The sequence below is a fragment of the Drosophila teissieri genome, chromosome 3R, assembly GCF_016746235.2.
Source record: "Drosophila teissieri strain GT53w chromosome 3R, Prin_Dtei_1.1, whole genome shotgun sequence".
NCBI classification, from domain to species: Eukaryota; Metazoa; Arthropoda; class Insecta; order Diptera; family Drosophilidae; genus Drosophila; species Drosophila teissieri.
The window spans coordinates 4,450,567-4,470,371 of NC_053032.1; the positions used below are offsets into that span (position 1 = coordinate 4,450,567).

General features: G+C 42.5%; 2 protein-coding genes across 2 annotated transcripts; both read left to right on the plus strand.

Moving 5' to 3' along the window:
- Positions 1 to 677: 677 nt before the first annotated feature.
- Positions 678 to 18,016, plus strand: LOC122620942. Its single transcript, XM_043798636.1, has 6 exons — positions 678 to 972; positions 15,617 to 16,113; positions 16,358 to 16,706; positions 17,088 to 17,314; positions 17,375 to 17,480; positions 17,677 to 18,016. Exons 1-6 carry the CDS (start codon positions 810 to 812, stop codon positions 17,793 to 17,795), a joined length of 1,461 nt encoding a protein of 486 aa, XP_043654571.1. The 5' UTR covers positions 678 to 809; the 3' UTR covers positions 17,796 to 18,016.
- Positions 7,352 to 8,254, plus strand: LOC122620943. Its single transcript, XM_043798637.1, is given in 3 exon segments — positions 7,352 to 7,532; positions 7,535 to 7,988; positions 7,990 to 8,254. Coding segments are annotated over 3 exon segments (900 nt in total).
- Positions 18,017 to 19,805: the final 1,789 nt, after the last annotated feature.

The following is a 19,805-nucleotide window of genomic DNA, read 5'->3' on the forward strand; positions in this document are numbered from 1 at the left end:
ATGCATTAGGATTTTCAGTTTTTTGCCATTTGGGGACTTTGATTTGGCAGCTCGGTGGACTCTGAGCTGGATAAATGGGGCTCTGGCATTCATTTAGAGAAGTCGACACAGATTTGTGGGCAAAACGACTATTTGGCCAACAAAAAATAACGAGCCAGCCATTAAAAATTTGCCAAACTCAGCAGAAGTGGAGGAACTAGAACTCATGGAGGGTGCAAAGGAAAGAGAATTGGGGCCATGCAATTCATTAATTTATTGACTTATAATCAAGCCAGCCCGAAACTTACGCCCAGAGCCATAAGCGGATAAATATCCATTTATCACATAAATAGAAAGCCAAGAGTAGTGAATCCTGCTGGTTTTCCCTTCTCCGCTCTTTGTGCTTCTCGGACCAAACTTATTTTTTCCCTTTCTAGCCTGGCTGCTGCGGTTGGCCTGCCAAATAAAGCAAGAAATAAGTTAAAACATACGTTCTGTGCGGTCTGACTCGCTGGAATAAAACAAATCCTGGCCAACTGGCGGAGCAGCCCCAGTCACGTCCGCACTACTACAACTACTGCTCCTCCGGCACAGTGCGGTATGCAAATTCAACCGACAAGACTTCATAAAAGCAAGGCAAATAATTAAATAACAGCGCGGGAGCAAACAGCACGCAGCAGCATGACATTCTACTTGAGCCGACGAAACTTGCATTAACTAGCTGCGCGAAATAAATACGAAATACCAAGTACCAAGTGCCAAATACGAAATCCGAACGCTAATCCCAAACCAATCCCAGCTCCGTTCTGCCCAGGTGCGACATCCGACAGATGCCCACGCCCAGCGGAATGTCCTGGCGGCAGAAGGAGCGCAGCGCGGGAGGAGCAGGTGGACGAGGGGCAGGCATCCTGGACGAGAACGGGAGGAGTTCAGGATATGCCAGCATACTGGTGGCGTTTCTGGCAGCTGTCAGCTTTCGTGGCATGCGAGCGCGTAAGTGCAAACTTCTTTTACTTGGGGTGATGCTGATACGACATTCCGGGATACACATCTACAAACGGATTTCGCGAAAAGTGTTGGGTGAATTATATTCTAAAATAAAGCATTTATTGAGTTTATAGGAGTAACTAAATAAATACAATATTTTATCTGTTTTACAATAATGCCAAAATACTATGGATAATGATTTGCTGAACTTTTTTGTATTTATTAAGAGCACATAATCTAATATTGGAACATATATGTAACTCATGAGGTTTTGAATTATGAAGCAAACTTTTTATGCGCGTGCGATCATAGGGCGCAAATCGATGTTATGAAACACCTGATTTCCCACCGTAAGCCAGCCAATCGCACAACGAACTAGCCGGTATAGGTTGATCCCTTTGGCATTGAAGTCCGCGGGGAAATCGCTTCCAGGAACGCCCTAGAGAACTTGTGTTTACCATGGGAGTCCGTCCCAAGTCCCATATACTAGACACTGAACACCGAACTCAGAATCCCTGCACCCTTGTCCAACTTTTGGCTACGTGCTCGGCTCCTTTCCGAACTGCTGAGTTGAGCTGAGTTGAGTTGAGTAGAGTTGAGTTCCATGTTTCATGGCTCTGCTGTTCTGTGTGGCGCTAAGCTTTTGTTTTTGCATGCATAGTTAATTCAATTTCGCACATTTTTGTGCAAGTGTCGAGTGAAGCGTTTGCCAAATTTAATTTACATGATGAGATTTGCTTGGCTGCATTGTCGTTGGCAACTCGTTGGCACGATTTTTATAAGCTTGTCGAGTTAATTTAATCGTGCAGTGCAAATTTTCATTTAGAAGAGCTCACACACGCGCTCCTATGAATGTCAGACACCTGTCACGCGAAAGGAAATCTTGCTTTCGGTGCCAGGAACTCATTACGCATACGCAGCGTGTAAGGATTTTGATTTTTGCTTAGTTTATGAAACTGTCTGGCATATTTACTAGGCCATCCTAATGGGAAGGGGTCGGCTAACCCGTCCCTGTTTTTCTGAGTCTCGAGTTGATTAAATTTCATGCGTGCATGGGGGGGAGGGGATGGGTTGTCCCTTCAACATGTCGGATGCGTCATGGAACTCCTCTCCCTTGTAAAATTACAACTCGTCCTGGCCGTCTGTGCAAATAGCTTCCATAAAATTGTCTAATTCATGGTTTGGTTTTACCTTGATTTTCGAAGAATTTTCCCGAGGCTTGGATACAATAAATTATCAGTGTTTTCTATTTCAGCCTGAAAGAATGCTTGACTCGAAACCCTTCCGAGGAAACCCTTTAATACTCAAGGCTCACTTAGCTATTACTTATTCAACTCCAAACAGGATTTCGGCCAAATATCTACAGATAAAATTTCTTCTAGCGGCACTTAACGCGACTTCAAGCTTTAAGTTCCGTTGGCTGTGTAATTGTTAAATAGTATTTATCATATTTTTTTGTGTTTATCTCCTCCTGCTGCCACATCTAATCAATCTCAGCTGAACTGCTGGCAATGCGAAGGCAATATCATTAACAACACAGTCCCCGCATCCGGGCTCATATGTGATATAATTAAATTGGGCACCAGCAAAAACGAGCAGGACCACCTACACACTCACACACACTCAAATAGACCGAAAGAGGGTGATATTTTTGGGAGACAGTGGAACAACGCGAGAACAGAAATAAGTAGACACTCAAATAGCACTTAAGCCATCAATCAGCGCACTAGCCAAGGTCAAAAGCCCAGCCACGCCCATGTCCATCTCCGTTAATTATGCCACGACCATACCGCATACAAAACAGCAGAGGGCGATTCAACTATGTATGTTTTATATAAGAGATACAAGTATTTACCATAGGACGCTGCTCCCAAGACAAATGGCGGTCAAATGTCACGTTTAATTTATTTATGGCCAAAACACATAACCGTTGGAGGGACCGGAGAAAAAATACGCACTCGCCCAATGGGCGGTAGAGGGAGGAAGATGGGCGTGGCACAAGGACCGAGCTTTAATTAAATAACTGCGCTAAGTGGAGCCAAAGAGTTGGCGTCGCTAATACAGCCATTAGCTAAATTCGCTGAGAGCCCATAAATTTCACGGTCCAACTCAGGAATCACAAAATAATTCCCGAGCCCTGTCCTCCCTTGAATAAATTCCGGCTTACCCAATGCGGAGCTTGGCGATACTTCAGACAAATAAATAGCTGCTGGCAGTAATTAATAAAATCTGGATTGTTGTCCCGCCTCAGTTTTTATATGCAAGCCATATGTTTGGCTCAAAAGGTTGCCTTACCGACATTTTCGGCTGGAGCATGGGTTTTAAATAAGCCAACAGTTTATGAATTATAATAGAATATACATAGAAAGACCATTTATTATCCAGCATTGGCACAATTCACTGAAGTTAAATTTGTAAAAAAGAGCGTTTCCGTGTAACTATACACTCATTGGCATTCCCGGCAGCATATACAAAAATTGTTTATATTAATTTCGAGTTTCAATAATAGCAGCCCAAGGCTTAATTACATTATAGGTTAAATGCTTCTCCAATAAAAGAGGATTCACAGGATCCTCTTCATCGTTTTGATAGTAATACGCTCTTTAACACCCCCACTTATTTCGAATATTGACTGAGGCACTCCGGACAAGTGGACCATCAGTTGCTATACATAGTTGTCTCCTAATGGGCACATACGAGAATGTTTATGCCACGTTTCGCATGAAGTCAGTAATGAGCACCCGGCCCAACCTGATTGTCTCGCGTTGAATAGTTCATGTGTGCAAATTATGAGCAATATCAATGCGAAAGAAACAATCGTCAATCAGGAGACGCGGTGGCGAAGTGCTGTGAAAATTCGGGGGAAAAAGCTTTACAGCATGTCGAGTTTTAAATGGGCGCGCCCAGCCACGCCCCAACGCCCGCCCCCACACTCTCAATTTAAGCCATGTAATTGCTGCGTACGAGAACTGAATACCGCAAAATGCCGAGGCGGCCCAGTGTCGGCAAGTGAGCGGTACGACGTGTTACCATTTGGCTAAAACAAAAAATGAAACATAATGTATGAAGCATAATGCAACAAGGATTGATAAGGGACACTCTCATTTACTGTTGTCAGAATTCAATAGGTTCTAACGAACTTAGTTAATACTTTCATACTTTCCATGTATGTAAAATGTTCAAACGTGTGTAAATCGCCGTATATTAATAATTATACAGGGAAAGCCAAGAATACTGAACTTACAGATAGGCACATCGGATAAGAAATATTAACAGACCTCTAGACTTTTACTGACGTACTGATCGCCGTCGACAATACATCAGAACCTGTACCCTCGTCAGAAATCAGCTGTTATCGGGACTACATGGCCAAGATGCCGAGATGCCAAGATCACGGCAGTCCCAAGATGGCCAGTCGCAGTAAAAGGGTAACCGCAACAAAACGTGCCACCGTTGATAAAATGTGCGACGGCTGCTGATGTAGGTCGGATCCGGACATATTGTGCCGGATTGGGGGGCGTTTGGCGCGGCACGGGTATGGGATGTAGGACATGGCATATCCCAATGCAGGACCTGGAATTTATGATTCCATTTTTACGTCTCTGCTCGTTCTTGCAAACAGCCTCCGACCATGTGAAGAGTTTCTTTGGGAATGCGGGCGGTGAAACAGTGTGGGGAATGCAAATGGTTGTGGCTTGTGAATTTCTCTCGCAACAATGAGAAATGCTTCCCCGTGGCTGGAACTCCAACTGCGCCCATGCTAACTGTCCCCATATATGTACATGGAATCAGATGGTTCCAAACAAATTAAATGGTTTTAAATGATGACCGCCTTTATGGAATGATAATGACATATTAACGAAAAGACAACTTATTAAAAAGTTTTAATAAGGCGCAAGTGAAACATTTCATAATCCACCTCCATATATGTATGTTCCACATTGTAACATAACTTATTGTTACTTACATGTTACATGTTACTTATTTTGAATTAATTATCGTAGCAAATTGCCTCTTTTTCTTGCCCAGTACTTTTCAGGGCGTGCATGTGACAGCCATTTGAATAGTTCGATTATGCATGTTTTGAGTCTGGAGCGACATAAGAGGATTGGGGAGTTGCTAATATTTGCTGAATGCTGCGAACCAATAAATGACAAGTTATGCCCTCTAATTAATGCGCCTCGACATGCCACACGCGTGTGCGGCTTCTGGCCAAGTGATTCTGACCAGTCCTATTGGGCGTCCCTTCTGGGTCTTGACCCACCCCGCACATCCCAAACCAGGCGATGTCGGCCTAATTTGTGCACATAAATACCAATGAGCCACACCTCGAAGGCGCCATCGCAAGAAACCGGGTGAGAAGCCAATTTTTGTGGCCCCATCATGGCCGGTCCGGCGTTACATTTTTCAACTGTCAGCCAACCACAGAGCCAGTGACACGTTCGACTCCCCGCTGAAAGATGGTGCAGAAGGGCTTATCTGGAGGCACTTTGGGCGTGAATACATACATGGAAATTAAAATGTCGTTAGGTCAGGCGAGCGAATGAAGCCACTGGTTCCATTATTTTTTTCAGATTTAACTCTATAAAGGTAATTGTGGAATTTAATCTTTAACGGACACTAGCTCCAGGCAACGAAAGGTACGGATTCCTTACAGTTTATCAAAAGCGATTAAAATCTGAACAAAAGGCACACGAAGTCAAATCATTGAGGTCCAACATTCAACAGCAACTTAAATCACTGTATTTTCTCCAACTTCAACCCAGCCAATCAAAGTAAAATATGGCGTCAGCATTGAACTCGAATTCCAATGTATATGCAGTGTTAAAATGGAGATTATAACTTTGTTGTAAGCCAACATGTATCAAAATCCTGTAAAATGCTTTACCTACCTACCTTTTCGAATTTTTTCTCTTTCTAACGGCACCTGTGGGCAAATAAATATTTACAATTTACAGATTATCATTTATTTAATAATTTACACAATTTCATTTTCAGCGCATTGCTTATATATTTATAAAAGACTAAACAGCCACAGGCTTAAAGAAACAATTTCTGTTCCTAATACTAAATCACTTTCACAATCAGAAACAGTTTTTAACCCAAACAAGATAGAACGCTATCTGATACCCGTTACTCAGCTAGTGAAATTGCGAAGAGAAATTACAACACTGACCGTTTTTGGCGGTTTGTGGGCGTTAGAGTGGGCGTGGCAAAAAGATTTTTGGTATATAGAGTTAAATTTACAAGACGAACAAAAATGTGAAAAAATTTCACAACATTTTTCTAAAGTATGGGCGTTGCAGTTTTTGGCGGTTTGTGGGCGTAAGCGTGGGCGTGGCAAAAAGTTTTTCTGCAGATCAATAGAAATTGACAATACTAATAAGAAAATGAAAAAGTATCAAAACATTTTTCAAAAGTGTGGGCGTGGCAGTTTTCGGCGGTTTGTGGGCCTTTGGTGTGGGGGTGGCAAAAAGTTTTTTTGCAGATCGATGGAAATTTACAATACTAATAAGAAAATGGAAAAATATCAAAACATTTTTCAAAAATGTGGGCGTGGCAGTTTTGGGCGGTTTGTGGGCGTTAGAGTGGGCGTGGCAACATGAATCGACAAACTTGCGCTGCGTCTATGTCTCTGGAGTCTGTATGCCTATTCTCAACTTTCAAGCATTTATATTTCCTGAGATCTCGACGTTCAGGACGGACGGACAGACGGACAGACAGACGGACAGGCGGACAGACAGACGGACAGACAGACGGACAGACAGACGGACAGACAGACGGACGGACAGACGGACATGGTCAGATCGACTCGGCTATTGATCCTGATCAAGAATGTATATACTTTATATGGTCGGAAACGCTTCCTTCTCCCTGTTACATACTTTTCAACGAATCTAGTATACCCTTTTACTCTACAAGTAACGGGTATAAAAATACAGCCATGAGTTTCGATCAAAGCTATTCCCTAATTGGTTTGGATCTAGTTCGTTAGACTTGACACATATTTTGTTTACACAAACCCGACTAATGTGGCTTAAAAATGATAATAAAAACTGTTGAGAATTAATAATACAACTTATTAAAATAGTAATTATTCGATATTAAGAACCAACTTTCACACACATTTCACCTTGACAACCCTGAAAAGCTGAACAATTACTAGGAGCTTAACATGCGCTATTACAGGTATTTTGTTTGAGATTATTGGATGACAGCCGAATGCAAATTATTAACTCTTATCGTGGGTACTTCAGGCTGGACTTGCTTTTAAATTAAACAGGCTGATTTGGATTAGTAAACGGGGAAACAGTTATAAGCTGTTTAGCTCAGAAATTGCTGGAAAGAGCTGATTTAAGAAAGTTCGAGAACGTAACCGCTCAGAATGGCCGATAAACATAATGCGCACAGTATTCGGCAGAGGAATGATTCCCGGTTAAGGACGCAGTGCGGCATTCTCCATTCAAAGCAGACGGACCTGCTTAGTCAACTGCTGCCCAACACCCAAGTTCTGCGAAAACTGCGTTCCCTCTCCATCGGGAGCATGTCCCAAGCAGCTCTGGAGGAGACCTTGCGAACTGCAGACAGCTGGAGAGCCTACTTCTGTGCGATAGGACGGGTTCCGGGGTCCTTTATAATATTCGGAGCATAGGGCTCTGCTGGATGTTGAAGGTGCTGCTGCTGCCCCTGAATGTAGGGACGCCACTGGCCATCTGCTCTCTGGTGAACCTCACCCATCTAACACTTCAGCGCCAGAAACTTAGTCAGGGAACGGACTGGATGCCTACCGTCCTGGCCATCATCCATGCCAAGCAATTCAGTCTCCAAGTACTCAGCTTTGATGGCTCCTGGCTGACCGTTCCGCTGAATCTGTCCCACCTTCAGCTGGCTCAATGTACAGCCCTCACCGTCCTGAGACTGAACAACTGCAAACTGGGTGAGGCAGACAACCCGCCATTGCCCTTCTCCTGCCAAAGGATCAGCTTCCGGCGATGCTCCATGGGCAACCCCCTTGGTTACATAGGGACATAGCGACGTGATCAATTTTAGCCAGTCCATAAGACTACGATCTGAGCTCTCGAAGTGGACACATGAGGACGTGAGTGCCCACAGCAAGTGGGTGCAAGTGAGGGAACTGGAGCGCCAGCAGGCAGATGAGTGGCACCAACCAGTCGGCACAGTTTCCATGAAATTTGCCCGCTCCATTAATTATATGCCCAATCTCAAGCTCCCAGAGGAGAGTATTCCGAATGCCGCTGATGTTGTCAGGAAGCTGGATCCTTTATAAGGAGTTAGATCCGAGTAGTATTTAATGACTGAACATCTTAAAAACTTGGTATGGTGGAAATGTAGGTATTAGCATTAGCAACCCAGCTTTCTGTGCATCACTGGAAAAAGTATTTTTATCAAGTTTTAATCAAAATGGAATGCATTACTACAACTTTCATAATGGAATTTTCCAATTTAATTGTGGAATTTTTGAGGAAAGCACCTATAACCCCTCCTCTCTTCAAATAACACATTTCCTTACTCCCACAATTTAATGGATACAAATCCCACGTAAAATACCTCCAGTCGACATATGCCCCCAATCACTTCAAGTGGCACACAACATATTAAATATATCAAATATAAACTCGAAAGGCTTCGCCATGTTAGCCCCATATTTGCATTAGGATCGCCATTATTCCAGTCGGATGAGTTTTGTTTATCAGCGAGCACATAAATTACAAAAAAGTTGCCAAAAACAAGTGAACTGACTAAAGTGAAATTTATGTGTACCGCATGTAATTAATAATAAAAGAAATCGCGCAAACGAATTAAATGGTTCTGTGTGTGTTTAACTTGCCTGTTTAGCCCGTCCAGAACGGCGCTTAATTAGACCAAATCCCCGCTGCCCCAGTCCTCCCATCACTAACTTTATGTTTGAGCCAACTTAATTGGGTCCGAGCAGCAGTGCACCAGCTAATAAGGTTAACCAATCCCAGCAGCAATGTTAACCAGCAGGTTTGGGTGCCACCTGGGCGAAGGAAATTGAATCGTACAAAGCAAAGATCGTAAATGGTATTGATGGTCTGTGGAGTTCATTGAGATTGATTCGCTATCGTCCTTCAGTTTCAAAATGCCCATGATTTAATTCTTTAATTGATTGTCGTAAGCTATAAGAAAAGTCAAAACGGAGATTTGAAATAAAAGGAAGAACATTTTAATTCGAAATAGATTAACATAAACAAAACATAATTTCTTAATACGAAACCTTAGAATGTGTCTAGATCGTAACTTACTCACAGTAATATGAAATGCAAAAAAACGAAACTTTTTTAATACTATTTAAGTCATTTAATAACCACGAATATCGTCCTCAGCAAAGAATTTCTAATATAAAGGGTACATATTTATAAGCCTGGATTGCTACATAACTGCGATTACTACATAAAGGTGATTTAAAAGTTTAAATACTTTATTATTTAATACCAAGGATAGGAGAAGTCGTTAAACGCTCCGACGTAATCCCTATAATATTAAGCCTCGCAAAATTTGGTTTTAATTCCTGCAGAATTGAAATGGTTGTTCAGTTTCCAAACGATATAATCCATGCATCATCTCATGGCAGCAGTCCGATTAGACATGAACCCCTGACTGGGTTTTTCCTTTTTCAACTTTGCACTCGAATGAATACGAAATTCACGCGAAATTCCCTGACAGAAACCACGACAATGATAAAGTTACCCCAGCAGCCCCACGCCTAAAGGACCCCACTTGAATTATTATGTTATGGCCATTGGGTGGGGCTCTCCATACTCTACATACTATACTCGGTGTTCTGAGCTCTGAGTTCTGAGCTTAGGGTCCTGGGTTCCGAAGCCGAAAAGTTTGCACCAATCATTGCTCAACCATTTGAGCACAAATTTTAAATTTATTGCCCAAACAATGCGACAGCAAACAATAACATTAACAAACTAATAATTCAAGGCCCTTTAAACGGTTTCAATTATGTGCCCAAAGTGTGTGACGAGTGCCGGAAAAAGGAAAGGGATGGGATGGATGGATGGGGAGGTAGTCAGTCCCATGGCAGAAACCCAAAAACCTAAATCAGTTTATGTGATTTACTGAACAGTTACACTAATTACCGCACAACAAAACTGCGGCTCTCATTTACCGGTGTTGTTCGTGCACTTGTCCTGCTGGTTGTTGTCGGCTACTGTTTATATAAAGTCTTGTGAGCAAATTGTTTGTAATTACATAGATAGTACTCCTATCTATACCTACCTATAGCAGGCAGCAAGAAGACAATTGAAAACCTAACGAGGAAAAAAGTTTAAAGCTGTTGAACTTATTTTCCCAGTGTCGGATTGGCCCAGAATACATTTAGTTCGGAGCTTGGCTCCTTGGCGCCTTTCTATCCCGAATAAATAGTATTGACTACCTTAATTGAGGACGTATCCATTTGTTTAATCAAAACATATTAAGCTTTACGACAAGCAAACTGGTAGAAGGAAGCGTATCCGAACATATAAAGTACTAGTGGCCCTATGCGCTTCGCCGCATGCAGTCTTAAAATTCAGTGAAAAATTCCTAGAATTTGTTATATGAAAGTCATTTATTTTATTTGAAAATTGTTATTTTCAATCCAAATCATTTGGATAAACTATATTTTTCGTTTGTCCATTTGGAGCGAGTACAAATAAAGAGTTTGGATAGCCAGCTCTTGAACAGGCTACGTATAGAAAAACACGGCTCTTCCAAATTCAACCCGCATACTTGAAGCGTTTGTACTTGTGCCTTATTGATGGACATGGCAAATGATAGACGCACTGAGAATTGCAGTCGCTTAAATTCAAACTGCATGTCTGTTGGTATCAACGGAATACGCGGTATGAGCACCATTTCTCCTTTCGCTTTTCCAGTCAATATCGTGGCTTCAATTAAATTCGGCATCAATTTTTTTACAACCAATCTTGTATCATTGCACAATTTTGGTGCATTTAAATTCCGTAGTAAAATAATTGATGAGCAGATTTTTAAGTTCAAAAAATGCGGTGGCATACTAGGCGGTTCTAGGGAATTTAAAAATTCAACTAGATAATTCACTGCATCATCTTCTTTCATTGCGCTATCAAAATATTTATATGATGTATGAGCGCCTGGCAATTTTTCTTAAATGTGAATATTGATTTCATTGACATGTACATTTTTTGGTGACAATATTGCTCGTTCTGTCAACCAATCGTGATTTCTGTGATTTTGAATTAAATTTGGAAAAACGCTTCAATAATACTTCAAGCACGCATTGACCTTATCCGCTAGCGTTGCACGTGGAATGACGGGCAATGTTTGTCGGAAATCTTCTGACAAAAATATGCAAAAATATCCAAAAGCACAAAATTTAATGAAAGAGAATAGCACTCTAGAACTAACTGAGCAGAGAAAAATGACATCCTATATTTCAGAAATGGCGCTGCAGCTTAAATCAAGGAAATTTTAGATTCAATAAAGTGGTAAGTTGAACTGTGTAAATGATGTAAATCGTGCATTTGAGGTAAAATTCACCGTTTTATCCCTCTTCGTCTTCCACCTCTTCCTTCTTCTTCCTCCTCCTCCTTTGTTTTCCACCCTGTCCTTCTTTTTCCTCCTCCTTCTTCTTCTGACTTCTTCATGCTCCTTATTCCTTCTTCTTCTTCATCCTCCTTCTTCCTCCTCCATCTTCTTAATCCTCCTTCTTCTTCTTCCTTCTTCTTCGTCCCTCTTCGTCTTCCTCCTCTTCCTTCTTCTTCATCCTTTTTTTTCTTCATCCTTTTTTTTCTTCTTCCTCTACCTTTTTCTTCTTCCGTCTTCGTCTTCCTCCTCCTCCTTCTTCTGAAAACCTGCGTGATTGTTGATGCTTTAGTCTTCTTGCTTTATTGCGTTCGGCTCGTGTTTCTTCTAATTGATGAAGAAGGATGAGGATGAGGAAGTCGAAGAAGGTGGAAGTGGTGAGTTTAACATCAAATGCACGATACATAAAATTAACACAGTTCAACTTACCACCTCAAAAACAAATGCCTGATGTTACAATTTATTTATGAACCAAATAAAGTTTGTCTCATGAATTAAATAAAATGAAATGAGCAGAGAAGAATGACATCCTATGTTTTAGAAATGGCGCTACATGTAAAAAACGGTTTTCCCGCTTTTCTTTTGACGTTTTCCAGAATTTTCTTTGCTATTGTCCTAACGGAGCCCTTTCCAACAAATGCAAAACCGTTGAAATCGGCTCATGCGTTCTGGAGTTATAATCATTCACCAAACTTGTTCTTAATTTTTATATATATAGATATATATTCTTGATCGGGTTCAACAGAGGAGTCGATCTAGTCATGTCGAGATTTCAGGAACTATAAAAGCTAGAAAGTTGAGATTAAGCTTGCAGATTTCCACGCCCACTCTAACGCTCACAAACGCTTGATCTTTGAAATTAAATAAAAATACATGTAGCAGGGATATTTGAAAAGTCCATCGACCCCAATATGAATGGAATGATGTCATATATTGAAATATATTCGGTTGGTGGCGCGCACACGAAAGGTCCATCTTTCGATGACTCTGGCGCACAAATCGGGCTGTATTTGATCGATGGCGTGGCGTATGTTGACTTTGAGGTATCGGTGGTTTGCGGGTTGTTAGCATAGACCTGTGATTTAAGAAAACCCCACAAGGAAAAGTTTAACGGGGTCAAATCGCACGATCTCGGTAACCAGTTCAAGTCGTCTCCAAAGGAGATGACCATGCCCGGAAATTGCCGTGCAGAACATCCATCGTAGCGTGTGCTGTGTGGTACGTAGTTCCTGTTGAAACTACATGTTGTCCAGATCCATATTCTCAATTTCAGGCCAAATAAAAGTTGGTTGTCAAAAAATACGGACCAATGCCCAGTCAGCGAACACACGGCTAGACAGCGCCGTTAAGCTCCTTAACCTTAAGCTCCTGGGTCAGGTGGATATTGTACGGGTATAGGCCTAGTGCGCCCGAACTGAAGACCCATCGACACTGTAACCTGCCATGTTGGTTTGGGAGGACGGAATGAATATTACACACTGCATTTGACATATGTCACACAACAACATGGCCGCTATAAGCTTTTAAACTTCGAGCGTCCCTATTGGATAACCCTTTAGTTATTTCAATTTTTATCGATTTGCCAAAAAACACTCTCATGCCTACAAAATGCCAGGCTTACAGTTTCGAACAAATGTATTAAACCCAACTATAGAATCCTCAATTGTTTTTTAATTCGACTGCTTAGGCGCATATACATTTCTGAGAAACATTAATATACATATATGTCCACCTGATCGTAAAAGTGAGGCACACCCTACTTTAGCTGGCCATAATCGATTTAAAACTTACGTTTCCAACTTTGCACAAAATTATGTTACTTAAAGCCAACTGCAGCGGCTACTTAGGCGGAGTAAATGGCTTCAGCTGTGCAGCTCGCAAGTGGAAAGAGGAAAACTATTTCCGCAAATTGCTCTCGAGCGAAGCGTTTAATAAAAATGTAAGCTTGAGTGGAACTCCACTGCAGACTCCGTTCACTTTATGTTCGCATTTGGCATACTACTCGTATTATATACGTATTAAATACTTAGTTGTTGTTTGTTGTGCTCCGCGTAAATTTGCAGCGCAACAGTGGAAGGGGGGCGAAGTCCGAAGGTAGGCAATACACGGATGGGGGCGGGGGGTGGACCTTTGGAGGATGGGTGCGTGGATAGGTGGTTGGGTGACCCCAGTCCTCACCGAGAGTACGATGTGGGCGGCATGATTCCGTATTTCCAGGCCCATCTGCGGCATTCTATGCTCTAATAAAATCGCAATGTGGCCACGAGCTTAAAGCTTGATTGGATCAGGAAAGGGACGAGGGAAAAGTGACCAGTCCGCCATTGTTTCATTGAGATTCCCAGAAGAGCCGAGTACAGTAAATATGCCAAAGAATGAATACTTATTGACGACAATCTGTGCTGCAGGAAGTTTCAGCCAATGCTTATTATGTGGTCCCTTCTTGCTATTAATTCCATAAACCATCAAAAGATCCAGAGAGTTTCAGAGCGTTCTTTTTAATATTTTTAAGTTAAACTCATAATTGATTGATGGACACATTTCACAGTCAGAACTAATTAAAGGCACAAGGTAGCCAATCGGGTGCGATAGCCCATTACGACGAAGGACATAAGGACTAGGCCCAAGGAGTTCTGGACAATCGCAGAAACGGTGAAAAACTGCTGGAACAAGGTCAGATACATAGGGACCTGGAAGATCCGTCCGTCGAGCTGCATCAGTTGCTCCTGCTCGGTAAAAGCGATAGGCCTCAGCCTCCTTGTCCTCCACATGCAGGAGCAAAAAGTCGCCAAGGAGCGAGAAATTCCGGAACAGCATTTTCAACTGCAGTGTCACTTCGTATCTGTGAACCTGTGTAATACTAAGTTTAATAGGACAGGCTCACAGCTCACGACTCCAAACATACCTGAAGCAGAACTACGAGTATGCCGGCCGGCAAGGTGACCGCAAAATTATTAAACAGTAGGAGTAGGACCAGACCGCTGACCCAACATATTGAGCAGGACTACTGCCACCGGGGGAGCACTGGAGCTGGTCCCGCAGAAAGGCCAGCTGTTCCACCCACTGGACCACATGCGCAGTGCGCCCTCAAAGAAGGTGGCCACCAGGCAGAGATGGGAAACCATGAGCAGAGAGACGGCCCCGCCGGGTGACTTGCCCCATATCCACAGCCCTTTCTAGAAAGCGGGTCCCCGCCTGCGTCAGGAGCATGTCTTCAGACTCCCGCGCCAAGCCGGGCGCCAAGCCGCCAAGCCAAGTGTACTTTAAGCTATGAGTATGACAGTCGTGGCAGAGATAACAAACGGCCCACGCCAGGCTGAGTAATCGGTACGGTAGAGGCAGCTCTAGTTTGTGGCACATCCTGAAAAGATTCCTGTGTTACGCAGCGTCCTAAGTGGTCCTTTTCCGGGCACAGCTGTCGTTTCGGGAATTTCATTTCGTAATGTGTTCCTGCCCTATTAACATACCTATACACTTGACCTAAATGCAATTGACCAGATGCTCAGAGTAAATAAATTAGCATTTTTCATGATATATTGCAATATACTGCTGGAAAATGTATATTTTCTAAAATATCTCGAAATTTTACTATTAATACACAAAAAGCTTGCCTAATGCGCACAATTTATGGAAGGAGGCAAACAAACAGTTTCATTGTGTTATACACAAAATAACTTTACCTTTTTCATTGACTTGAAGTTTACTATTACATACTAAAAATACTTTATATGAAGATAATACATGTACGTATATAAGTACATTTAAGACTTTAACAAGTTTGTATGCGTTCGAACATGCAACAGGTAGGAAGAAGAGTTTTCGACTTTATTCAGTATACATATATGTACATATCCCCTTTATGGTTCCTAGTTTTTCCAACTGAAACACCTATTTTATTATACTTAGTACCGAAAAAACTTCCTACATAACTCAATTGACAGCTGCATTTCGATTGTCAGTTTGTCTAAACTAAAAGCCTAAAACAATTATTTGTCCAGCAAAAACTTCGATAAGGTCCGCCAACTCATGTGCCCATCATTCTTGACCTATTTTGCAGCACTGGCAGCCACGGCCACTCTGATGGAGAACACCTCCCTAATTTCCTCGCCTGCGAGTGGCACAACCACTATGGAATCGGCAGGATCTGCTGTGCTGATGCTGGGCGATGACCAACAGCAGCAGGAGGACGACACAACGGTGGTGGATTCCTGGAGCGACAGGCCCGACACTGCGACGCTGACAAAGGGTTTCTCCATTCCCACGTACTTGCCGCCCTTTCCGGAATTCATGCCAGCCGATTTGCCGCACATGCTGCGGAATGCCTCCTCTGAAGCAGCTCTCCGTGCGGACATCGGCACGTCCGGCAGTCCGATGCCATCTAAACCCAACGAGCAGTCCCGGCTCTACGCCTACGACAGCGAACAAAAGGCCCAGCAGCTGCGGCGCGAGAAGGAGCTGGCCAAGGAGCGGGAGCTCCTGCCCCGGCGCCAGCTTAGCCTGCTCCCGCTGAACGCCACCGTCCAAGCTGGCCAACATGCCTATTTGCCGTGCAAGGTGAGTGAAGGACTGGGATTGGGGTGGGTTCAGAGTGGATTCTACATGGGGACAATGGGAGGCCATCCAGTTGACTGGAGTAATTGAAAGCTCCGAGTGAGGAGGCTACTTAGTAGTACAAGAAAATAGGAAATCGGTTTCAAACTATATAATTGTAAGTCTTGTTTGTGACACGAAATGCAGCAATGATGAATACATCACAAACTATATACAAATAATATCCATGACAATTTGCCCCTTGCAGCTCAACCAGCACTCCGGAAAACCGCTCTCCTGGGTTCGGTTACGGGATGAACATATCATTGCTGTGGATCACACAACTTTCATCAACGATGCTCGTTTCGCCTCGCTGCTCCAGTCTTCCACCTCGACGACACTTGTATCCGGAGGGGTCCTTTCCACCACTGCGGCGGCCCCGGCAATCCTGGGAAACTCCTCCCACGCTATTCGTGGGGGTCAGGAGAGGGGCAATAGCAGCAGCCTTAGCTGGACGCTGCAAATCAAGTATGTGAAGCTGGAGGACGCCGGCTGGTACGAGTGTCAGCTGGCAACGGAGCCCAAAATGAGCGCCAAGGTGCAGCTGTTTGTGATAAGTAAGTAAAACCACTGCTAGCCTACAAATCTTTATACACGGCAAGTAAAAATATGAGTATGTCAAAAAGATCTATTATTTTATAGTAAAATGATAAAAGTCAAGATCAGAGCCGTAAGATATTTTAGGTCCTGCAAAGTTTTTCTGTTTGGTTAAATCTTTAATATATTTCCAAATACGAAAGGTAGTTTCAAACGTAACCCCCAACCCATTGTAACCTTTGTGAACATCTAACAATCAGAATCCTATAATGCTGCACATTTCAACTCAAGCTCAATAGAAAGTGGATTGACTTTGGTTGAAAGAATTTCCTGCGTAAGCCGCGATAATCTCTTTTATTTTTTGTTAAACACCCATATTCTACTCCTATCCCCAACTACAGCACCCCGAACCGAGCTAATCGGCGATCGGCAGCGCTTCGTGAAGGCCGGCAGCAGGGTGGAGCTGCACTGCATCGTACGTGGCACCCTGGAAGCCCCAAAGTATATATTCTGGTACCGCGGCGACCAACAAGTGACTGCCAAAAACGAGGCCAGCGGCGCCCAGAGCGGATGGTACACGCAAATCAACCGGAATATCTTCGGCAGCACCGAGCACAATCGGAACACAGTGAGCGATTATGAAGATCCAATATTCTTAGGCGGATTTCCCACGATATCAATTTTGCAGATTGGTTCCCTGGTCATTCCTCTTGTGCGCAAGATTCACTCCGGCAACTATACGTGTGAGCCAGAAAACAGTGCGGCCGCTTCTATGCAATTGCACGTCCTGAGCGGTAGGTGATGAAAATTATTTCAGGTCAACTCATACAGTTCCAGTAAAATGAAAGAAAAAAAATCATAATCACACGAACAGACGGACATGGCCAAATCGACTTTGCTGGTGATCGTTGCCTTTTCCATACTTTTCAAGCAATTTAAATCGCCTACTAGTTCGATTCATCTGAAGTAAATAAATATATCTCATTTCAGGGGAGTACTCCGCCTCCGCCATAAAATCGACTGCTACTGGGCGACATAGACAGGGTCACGGGTACACCAGTCTATACCAGTGGCTAATCTTTCTTTTGGTGGCCCTAAACAAGACATGAGTAATCCTGGGAGAAGTCCTGCCATGCAGAGCGCTGGAATTATCATATTATCGGGTGTTTTGTCTAAGACATTAGTTTTATCTCTAGGTAAAATGCACTTACACTCAAGCGATTACATTGTTTGTTCTGCTTACTTCTTAAAGACTAAGCCGAACTTTAAAAAGAAAAATACTTTTTTATACAAATTCTAGACTTAACAATGTTTCCTTAATCTAGTAATAGGCCTACATCACTAAGTATTATAATAAGCATACAATTCTGAGTACAATTTATTTGTCATTTGCGTTAATAAATCCAGAGGCATATTATTTAAAAATTTTTGAAGATTTAATTTCTTTGCTGGTTTGTGTTTATCAAGAAATCCAATATATGATAAAAACACTCAATCATAAATATGTAAAATTGGGCTCAAAAACGCAAACCTTTCTACATATTACTTAGTTTTCCCCATTTGTAAAAAGAATAAAACTTAAAGAACTATCCTAGCAGGAACTTATTATAGGGATGTAAAGCAACTGATACTTAATAATAAACATATTGTTAAAATGTATTTTTTTAATATTTTTTTCTGTTTTACATAAAAGATTTGTTATCATTTCTGCATAAGCTTACTTTTTTGTTGATTCTCACACATTGGTTTAAATTTTATATGGGCCCGCTAATGATCATTTGTAGCCTTTTAAACTGCGCCTCTAAGTTCCTGCCTTATTCTCTTCAAAATAAGTTTCTTAACACTAATCACACACTAATCCCCACTTATTTAAATGTGAAAATACCGCATGAAGGCCTATATTTTGAAATGAAAATACGAGTACTTGTCATAACTCATAGGAAGATGAAAAAGTGTGAAGGCGTTTACTTAGCCACACATAAATAAAAACCATGAAAAGAGGAGCATTGTCTTGGCCATTGTTTCGCCTTGGCCATTGTTTTATGGCCTGGCCAACTATCATTTTATGCGATATTTCTGATTGCTCGCGGACTTTACGCTGCCAGAAAATGGAGCCTCAGTAACCATAGCCAAGATGCGGCGAAAGTTTTATGGCCAAGTTTGAATCCTCCTGCCAAAGCTGGCCCACATTTCAAGTTCGCACACCTTGGTCTCCTGCCCTCACCCTGCTCCATCGGCAAATCAACAGACAACAGCTGGACGGATGGCGTGAGAAAGCCAGGAGTAGCTGTGAAGGTGGGAAAAGGATAGGCCGAAGAGGAGACTGGGCTAATCACTTTTTGATTTATTCGCCGTGGCCGGCGCTTCCTGAAACTTTTCCCCACTTATTTTTCTTTTCACTCTGTGGCTGTCCCGCATTTTTCCTGCAGTTTTCCCTGTTGCTTCTGCGGTGTGGCCACCGCCAGCTGGGGGATATTGACAGCAGCGGATTTTGAGTCTGTAGGGGATTAGCTCTCTCGAATATTAAAAAATTCCGCGGCTGGCAATCCGAATGCCTTGCAGCAAACTGTCAACAATTTCTTAAAGTTCATTCCGCCCAGCCAACTGATTATGGCCCCATACCCAGTGGTTGTGCTGTATCAAAGAAATTGGCGCATTTTAATAATTCACATGGCAAACTGCTGAAATATAAATTTCGTCCGCGCACGCGACGCCGAGAGGGATTCGTTTTAAGGACACCCACGCCTTAATATCGTCAATTCACCTTACCGTAAGCGCAGACTTCGGATTTCGGGTCCTCGCCCGGTAAGTTATTCTTGTTTGAGCAAGTGGTTTAAGTTTGCCAGCTGATTTTTAAATTATATTGTGGGAGGCCTCTGAAACCATCTCTAACATACTTGTCGAAGCGGCCTAGTCTAATATTACTGAAGTAAAATGTTTCTAACCAATGCTGAGGTAGTAATGTACTAGAAGAATACTTGATGCTAATTCTAATGCACTGAGCCAGCGTAATTCAAATTTTGCACTAATAATTTGATTATTTTATTTTAATACTAAACTTACCGTTTAATTTTGCTTTTCTGAAGTTAAGATAAGTCACCTTTTAGCTATACTGATTA

Coding starts and splice junctions, on each gene's coding strand:
- LOC122620942 (XM_043798636.1), top strand. CDS start 810: ATGCCCACGCCCAGCGGAATGTCCTGGCGGCAGAAGGAGCGCAGCGCG. Junction 973..15,616: donor CTTTCGTGGCATGCGAGCGC/GTAAGTGCAAAC, acceptor CCTATTTTGCAG/CACTGGCAGCCACGGCCACT. Junction 17,481..17,676: donor GCAATTGCACGTCCTGAGCG/GTAGGTGATGAA, acceptor ATCTCATTTCAG/GGGAGTACTCCGCCTCCGCC.